Consider the following 9,479-nt stretch of genomic DNA (forward strand, 5'->3'; position numbering starts at 1 on the left):
AATGCATAAACTGTACAATACTGTTATAGGCATACTGTGGTTGAGTAAGTAAATGCTATCTTAAAAAGAACAATCTTACCTGCTGGGTGATCCGCTATTGACGTGCTACTGTGTCGAAATGCTAGGATGTCATTGACAGTATGTGAGGGGGGCCAGTGCCGAAGCGGAGTACATGGAGTTGATGCTAAAACATGCTTCGAATTAGCTGGTGCGGGACATGGATATGGGTACAATGGGTTATAAATAGATCGATGATGTTCCTTACAGTCCAAACTACTCTGGAAATGGGTGCTGTTTTGCCCAATTTTGTTTCTTAATATTCGACTGATGGAGCTCACGGAAGGTACGTTGTATTTGTCACAAACACCATCAGCCAACAATTTGTCCCGAATCTCCCAAGCGAAAATACCAGGGTCTTTTTGTTTATATTCTCGTATGTTTTTAACAACTTTTGGCGTTGTAACTCTTGGTTTACTGCCTCCGATTGCGCCAGGTAAAATTGAACCAGTTTCGTTATATCGAGCTAGTATCTTGCTAACACAGCCATGGGAAACTCTAAGTTGTCGGCTGATGTCACATGGGCGAATTCCAAGCTGGGCTAACTCGACAATTCGTAGACGGATAGCATTTGGTAATGGACGACCGTTGACAAAGACTCCTCCTAGCTGATTTACTTCACCAAATGTTTGTTCTGCGGAAAACACACCATAAAATGCCATTGCTAATAATATTATCAGTAAATTACGAACATTATTGTAACAATTACTATTAAATAACATGGGCTCATTTGAAAGTTAGGAAATCAGCATGTCAGACTAGGTGATGGTGATAATTAATTTATTTGTAATCTCGGAGATACGTCAGCAAGTATGCGTTTATTGTCTCGTATAACTAATAGGTTACCTCAGTTATCTCTACAGCACCGTAAACATCTATTCAACAAGTTCTGAGCCCAATTTGGATGTAAATTTATACTTGCCAACAATATTAGCGTTGGTTTTCAGCGTCCTCAATTAATAATAGCTTGCGGGAAAGTTCAATCTACAATTCATTTTTCGACCATTAGGATCAAATTTGACACCAAAATGTGTTTGATTTTCGTTGGCACCGTTTCCGATTGCAAGTATAATTTATCAGCGTCAAGCATCGATCATCGGCCCAACGCTACGAAACTCTTATTTAAGGATACCTTGATTATTATTTAGGCTACTGAAAATGAGTTTTAGTTTAAACTAACTGGGGAAACAAGTTTATAGTGTTCAATTACCGACTGTATCAAAAACAAATAAAAACGAGCTACTCAACCACTCGTAGAGAGATACTTTCTTCTAATATCAGTTTTGAAAGCACATAACCGCAAACGGAGCGTGTCTAGTTAACACGCATGCACTTCAACGTTCAATTTACAACATTTGGAGTGAAAACTTTGATCGAAAGTCCATTACAGCACTAAAGGACAACACTCATATGACATATGACACATTATCAGTTAATTAACATTGTTCGGTCATTTAAAGTGTATACATTTCTAGGTACTTGAATATAAATTATGATTGGCCTTTTTACAACTTATCAAAAAAATAGATAACGATGGGAAAATAGATTAATAAATTAATTGATTAATTGATTAATTAACATTATCATTATTACCGTTATCATCACCACCGTCATAATCGTCGAGTATTCCGCAAATGCACACTGTTATTATATTCCTACTCTGGAGTCCTTAAGAGACTGTACCCACCAGAACCAGAACCATTGACATTGCGTAATATCACAGCTGTAGCAACCATCTAGTTCTCAATTCTCTACACCAACAAAACCCTTATTTACTGCAACGAAACGTTTTCAAATTTTCTACAGTAAATGAAGCACAAACTGTTTGTAGAGGACGATTGTATTATCTTTGATTGTTCATCAGGGAAAACCCCATCTATAGTCTAACAGGGAATCCCTAAATACTACGATAAGCATAATGTCCAAATCTAAATACTACTACTACAGCTGCTGCTACTATACTACTACTACTACTATTACTGCTGCTGCTGCTGCTGCTGCTGCTGCTGCTGCTGCTGCCGCTGCTACTACTACTACTACTACTACTACTACTACTACTACTACTACTACTACTATAGTAGAAATCTGACAGTCTTTACAAATTCGCAATGAGTTATACGAGGGAGCAGTCATCTTGCACTTAAGGCCAATTGTATAATAATACTATAGTAATAGGCCTATAAATATTGTATGATTAGTTAAGCGTCAAAGTTCGTCTATACAAATAAATGAACTCTGAGGCTTTGATTTCAAAAGTAACAAATTAAATTATTATTTTATGAATATAATGTATTCGCTTTATTTTGTGTCAAATTATATTTTTCTATATTATGCGCGGTTCGAAGGTGCATAGGACCTCATACCTCATATACGACCTCTTAGACACGTTCTTATGTCAAGTTAAATGTCTTACGGTACCAAACGGTCTGAGAATATATATATAAAAAGCAGCTTCCAACTCCATTACTCATTCCAACACATTTATTCAGTACTTCTAAATTACTTGAATTGTTTGTGTCTGTTGTAATAAAAATGTACTACGTAAGAAAATTAATCGAAGAGACAGCAGGAAAATGAGGCAAATCTCTGTATCCGTTATTTTTATACTACATGAAGAAATAATCTTTTGATGTTGGCAAGACACTTACCATGGTGTTTCTAAGCCATCTTCATTTTACATTTTACATGGGTCAATATAATAAGCCTAAGTGTCTTGGTATTTTCCCCGTCTATTTCTCTATCCTTTTAGACATATTCCCATTATAATAGCAATATAAATAATCAAATAAAGGTAAATACAGTGTTCGAATATATATATATATATATATATATATATATATACATATTGTGTACAATATATATTAATATATATACATACTTATATATGCATGTATATATATATGTATGTGTATATATAAGTATATATATATGTATGTATATATGTGTATATATATGTATATGTATGTATATATATACATATATATATGCATATATATGTATATATATCATATATATATATATATATATTGTGTTCGCAAGTTGCCATGTAATTTATTTTACCAGTATATTTTAATATAGGCCTATATTTATATAATTCATTTTTTCATTTCTATTGTTTTATTTTGGTCGTCATAACATAATAGGCTTACATAAAATGAAAAAAAAACTTAAACAAAATTCTTACATGATTAATGTAGATCAAATGAAATTATATTAAATACATTTGATAATATGTTGGTGCTAACAAGTACTTCTAACTACATTGTTTTTAATTTAGGTTTTTAAAAAGCAAGTGTAATGAAGACTAAATTTTTTTTTTTTAAATGCCCTTTTACATGAAGAAAAATAAATATATATATGTCATGTAATTTAATATTTAACAATTTCCTTCACCAATAAAATAATAATAAATTGTTGTTATTTCCAATCTCTCCCAATAGTATATTTTGCTTTGACAAATGCAATTTTATATGTAGGCCTTCCATTATCCAAGCTTCTAGCTCTCTCCAACTTTTATACACATACTTACAGTTCCAGAAAATATGATCAATTGTTTCGATGTGTTCTTTACTAAAAAATATCGAGAATGTCGGCATATTTTAATTTGTAAAGGTAGTTCCTCGTTGGCAATGTATAATTCTATACTGTAACCATCTAAGATCAGTACTGTGAGTACATTTAAACGGTAACATTTCTCCTTGTTTTAAATATATGTTACTATATCTCTTTTTACTTTGTCAGATTTACCTTGCCAAATAAAACTAAAACACATTTTCTGTAACTTGTCCAATGTGTAGCCTGAAGAGGACAATAAACGTGATTTTAATATAACGTTTTAAGCCAATTGGCGTTATCATACATGCTTTCCAAATATTCATATTTTGCTGAATTCTTAAATTTTCGACGTAGTTTAGGTCACTTGTGTTTCTATTATCAATAAACAATTTTAAATACACTATTGAGCAAGTCAATTTTAAAAGAAAATGATTTTCATTATTTTTTTAGGATATTGCATGGGACAATATATCTTTCAAGTAGGCCTATTTTAGAAAACACAATAAAAATGAGCAAATAGTGCTGCTGCTGCTACCATTACTAATTAGCGTGCAGCGGCAGCAGCAGAAAATACAGTAATCCTATACATGTTTGTGCGATTTAAACTGTGTTATGAAACCACAAATAAAATTTAATAATTTGAAATCTACAGGCGATTACACATAAAATTATGATACAATATGTGTATGTACGGTATACTGTACAATATATTACATGCATAAAAATGATTGCCAGTGGCATTATGTAATACGGTACTTATACAAGATACAAGATACAAGTCAACTTTATTGTCAAAAAATAAATTCTGAGATATTTTTGTACATAACATAGAATCGTTTATAAATGTGATAAATATCAATTAAAAATTCTCTAGTTTTATTTTAAAAAAATTGGAGTTTGTGTAGTAATCTTCTTAAGTTTTGATTAAATAAATTACAAACAATGTACAATAACTTCCTTAGTCTTCTTGGCATTTATTACAAGAAAATTCTCCTTACATCATACAATAAAGATTCAACATATTAATTAAACAAGGATATGTCATTTTTTGATATTAGACCAGTTAGACAACTGTCGTCGGCAAACTTATTAAATGCTTTACTTGGATCAATATTACTGTAAAAATCAGATGAGTTTAACGAAAAGAGCAAAGGCGACAGAACACACCCCTGTGGTGCCCCCGTTTTACAAGTCAACGACTTAGATAAACTACCCCTAAATTTAACAATCTGTGTTCTTTCATATAGGAAGTCAGAGATCCAAAGGTTAAGTCGTGCGTTTATTCCTAGATTTATATAAAAATATAAGATATAAGAATAAAAGGCAAAACAGTATAATATTCGGTTGTTATTATTGTTCTAAAAAATAAAAAGCTATAACATATATATCGATTGTTATTGCTGGCCAAATATTTGTATTATTATTTTTACTTCTATTGCTGTTGTTATTTTATTGTACACATGACCGAAGTACATAGGCCGAATCTATCATTTAAAAATTTAACAGTGGAGAAACTCGAAAATTAAAAATCGCTGATGTTTGCTCTTTAATTTTACAGTCCTAAGTTCAATCCTTGCAAAATATAAATAAAAATATGACTTTGTAATACGTCGATCCATGTAAATTTATTTATATTCAATTTCCGTAAAAATAGAAACCATTAAAACATTAAGAAAATTGACTTAAGACAAGTCGCATATAATATAAATAGGGTTTTAAAATGTATTAATGTCAAGTATCCATATCCATGGACTTCTAATGTACAAAAATAAAAATGTTTTCTATCACAGGATAAAAAAAAAATTAAGAAAGTGATTCTCACTTTTTTCAGCTAAATGACTGCAAGAGCATGGATAATTATTTAATATAAAAATGGTAAGCTCATTGAATGGCAAAAATTGGTTAAAGTCCTATTTCTTTCAGTTGTCCTAGTGAACATTCGGTAACCATTATAGTTACCGAGTTCAATGTCAATTTTACTTCTTATAAACCTAACCATAAATCCTGTCACTATTAGCACGACTATATCATGCTAAACAAAATGGATAAAACAGTACCGGTATGTGTCGATGGGATTATTGCAAGTGTCATTAAGGTATTGTATCACTTTCACACAATAATATGTGGTATTATAAGCCTACATTATAAGCTATTTATTATTACACCCTATGCTGGTATTTTGAATTAATCGGCGTAGGCCTATTTATAATAATATTGATGTTCCAATAAAATAATAAAATATAAAAGATATTAGATCTGCAATTTATTACAGGTCGCCTCATCTCAACTGAATTACACCCATTCTTACACTCATTCTTACATGTGTCTATAATTTTAGCCTAACTCATTTAATCCATGTTTTATCACTCTTACACAGTATGTGGTATAGGCCTACACTATAACCTATTTATTATTACACCCTATGCAGATGTTTTGAATTAATAGGCGTAGGCCTATTTATAATAATACTGATGTTGCAACCAAATAATAACAAATAAAAGATATTAGATCTGCAATTTATTACAAGTCGCCTCATCTCAACTAAATTACACCCATTCTTACACTCATTCTTACAATTGTTGATACTGTTAGCCTATTATTATTATTATTATTATTATTATTATTATTATTATTATTATTATTATTATTATTATTATTATTATTATTATTAAGAATATGCAATCAAATTAATACTGTCTTGTAGTATTTTCAATTAAGTTATTGCCTTTTCTGAAAACTAACTTAAGCACACAATACATTGGCCTATCTTTTCCGTTGTTTAACAGAAAGAGGCCTATTATTCTATAGTACTGTAATAAAAATTTGGTGTTCAGCATACAAATTCCAACATATACCTACCATTCCACATAATGTGTACATGTACCCACCATTTATATGCTATAACCTACAGATGATCGTATTCATAATGGACATTGACAATGTGCTGTGTAAGGCCGTTAAGTAGCCTACTGCATAATGCTGATTTTTTTTTTATGTTTTAAATCTTTGTCTTTGTCCTTATGTTTTCATTACCTTGCCTTGCCCCCTGCTTTTCAGGGTCTGAATGTGACCTAGGTTTTGTTTGAATGTTTTATCCTTTTGATTAAAGTGGTTGAAATAAAATTATATATGCCAAAAATAAAACCTGTAAGTAAGTTTATGTTGATTGTCTGTAAAACATGCATTAAAAGTTTTAATTAAAGTAATAGGCTACATACCTAACATTTATTATTTATTACAATTAGTCACAGGATTAACTAGGCCCATACTTAGGCCTAGTTATATATCCGCAAGTTCTATATTGCTCTGCAGACTTTACAAAACTTAACATATTTTGTAACATTAATCCGTAAATTATAAAATATTAGGTTATTCGATGTTGATTAGTATAGATAGTTTTTAAAACGGTTTAAAATGATTAGTTCGATTGATTTAATTATTTATGTTTAACAAGGACAAATAATAATAATTTAAAATTAAGACATAAAAAGAAAATTGAAATATTTGTCTTACCCATATTAATATGTATTGTCTCTTTAAACTTGTTACACACGATATTTAGATTGGTATTAATGGTTACTCCTATGCAGACAAAGATGGAAGTTGCATTGGGTCAGACAATTCTGTGACTATGTGAACAATGGAGGTAGTCTTGCATCAGTGAAATACGCTAACGGTCTGTGCTGAATTCAATGAGGCTGATGGAAAAGTGCGTCCAGATCCTAGCAAGTGATGACATAAAGTGTTTAAATATCAACTTGTCAAAGTGATACCTCACCGCCATGTAGGGCCTAGACCTGGTGTACTTTACCACCACGCGTTCCAAACTAATAACCGATAGCCTTCTTTGATTGGCCAACGCTTTTGCATTAAGGAAACCGACTCTTTTTTTTTCGGGAAACAAATTGACTTTGTTTTTCGTTTGGAAGAAACGTCGGACCTTTGGAAATTAAGTCTCCACAAAAGAAGCTGGTCTTGATTAATTTAAGATGTTGTGTAGTTCCAAACTATTTTAGTGGTTCGTGGTATTTAGCCCATCAATAATAGAAGTGCCAGGTACAAATCAATTTTTTTTAAATGATATTGATTACCTTAACTTTTAAAACTATAGTTTAAAAATATATAACAAACAAAATATTAATCATCTTATACCTTATGAAAACATATACAGCAATTTACACCGCATACTTAGGCTTGTAAACAATGTTTCGTAATAGCTAGACTCACGTAGTTTAAATATGTGATTTTTTTTTTTTTTTAGATAGTTAAAAAGACAAGTCTCATTCTTGATATGGTGCTCTACTAGATGGTAAGGGGATTAGACCGTTCTTTCTAAAAGAGAATAGTTGGGAGTGGCGCGTAACGGGAAGATAAAAGGAAAATTATTTATTTACAATTCATCAGCAATAGGAAATAAGGCTCATTATCGAGATTTTAACAACTCACATAAACATAATAATTAAACTAATGCGATGGTAACAACAACAACAACAACAACAATAATAATAATATTATTAATAATAATTATATTAACAATAATAATAATTATAATACCGATGATGACGATAATAATAATATAATAATAATAATAATAATAAATAATAATAATAATAATAATAATAATAATAATAATAATAATAATAATAATAATAACTAAGTGATGTTTTGCCCTACCTGACGTGTGATTTACTAAACATCATTTTTGTTTCAACATCTCAAGCAGCAGAAGCCTTGTCACCGTTACACCAACGTTTTCCACAGACCATCACACGTAACATTGATCACAATAGCCTACAAAGCATAGAGCAAATACACATTAAAATCTCACTCTCGTCAGCTAAACTTTCCTTTCTGCAAGAGGAAATGAAATCTAGTATGCTATAATAGTTGGAACAATTTCATACATGTATTTTATTTGTTTGTTTTTTTTGTGTGTGTGTTTTGTTTTACATGTTTTATTTGTTGTTGTTGTTTTGTTTTTTTTTTTTTTTTTTTTTTTTTTTTTTTTTTTTTTTTTTTTTTTTTTTTTTTTTTTATTTGATATATATTTGGGTTTCAAAAAAATTATAAGTATTAAAAAATCTAATTTCAGCTACTAGTACCATTCTCCTGTCTCTACTTTTACCATCTCTTTTTAAACGAACGGATCCGGTTATTTTAATACAAAGTAATCATTCAAAACAGGATGAATCGTACAACAGCAATAATATGACCTATAACTCTGCTTCTCAATCTTTTTCAGCTAGCGACCCACTATCAGACTCCCTATTCTTTGGCGATTCAAGGCATAGATATACTGTTGTATTTTTACAGTCAACTCGGCTAAGTCAATCACAAAGTGGCTGTGATAAATAATGGGGACTATACTAAGCAAAGTACACAAGGCATTTGTTATAGTCGTTCATGTGGGGAATGCTACATTATGGAGAATTACACACTCGTAATTTTAAAAAGTTTAATGTAAAACAATAAAACAATGACAGTTTTCAACTTATACACGGTCAGCTTTTTCTTTCTTTTTCATAAGCACCCTCATAACCCTCGGAAATGTTTTTGCGACTCAAATATGGGTCACGACCCATAGTTTAAGAAGCAGGGACAAAACATGTTCGGCTCAATTTAAAATATCACAATGTCTGTCGTGAAGTTGGACCTACGTGGAGTGTTGTTACATATTCAAACGACATATAAGGCCAAAGCCAACATTCTTATTTTCCCATAATTTAAATAGTTATGGATAATATAAATGTTTTATTTATTTGAATGATGATAGTCTCTTTATGATTGGCATCCGGAACTTGTATTTCATTTAGCATTGGCTTGGACAACAAATGGCTTTACTAGCCTCCGCCTACCAGGCTCTCTGA

At 30.8% G+C, this 9,479-nt stretch overlaps 1 protein-coding gene across 1 annotated transcript in view; it reads right to left on the reverse strand.

The window, feature by feature from the left end:
• Window positions 1-23: 23 nt before the first annotated feature.
• LOC117111560 (paired box protein Pax-1-like) overlaps window positions 24-9,479 on the reverse strand; it is a 20,841-nt gene continuing 11,385 nt past the window's right edge. Inside the window, exons 2-4 of the mRNA XM_033254499.1 lie at window positions 8,287-8,403; window positions 7,126-7,334; window positions 24-691 (exon numbers count right to left, since the gene is read on the reverse strand). Coding sequence (XP_033110390.1) covers window positions 24-691; window positions 7,126-7,129 — 672 coding nt within the window. The 5' untranslated portion in view covers window positions 7,130-7,334; window positions 8,287-8,403. The remainder of the gene's footprint in view (window positions 692-7,125; window positions 7,335-8,286; window positions 8,404-9,479) is intronic.

The sequence above is a fragment of the Anneissia japonica genome, unplaced genomic scaffold, assembly GCF_011630105.1.
Source record: "Anneissia japonica isolate Jap-2015-1 unplaced genomic scaffold, ASM1163010v1 scaffold288256_len377385_cov191, whole genome shotgun sequence".
NCBI classification, from domain to species: domain Eukaryota; kingdom Metazoa; phylum Echinodermata; class Crinoidea; order Comatulida; family Comatulidae; genus Anneissia; species Anneissia japonica.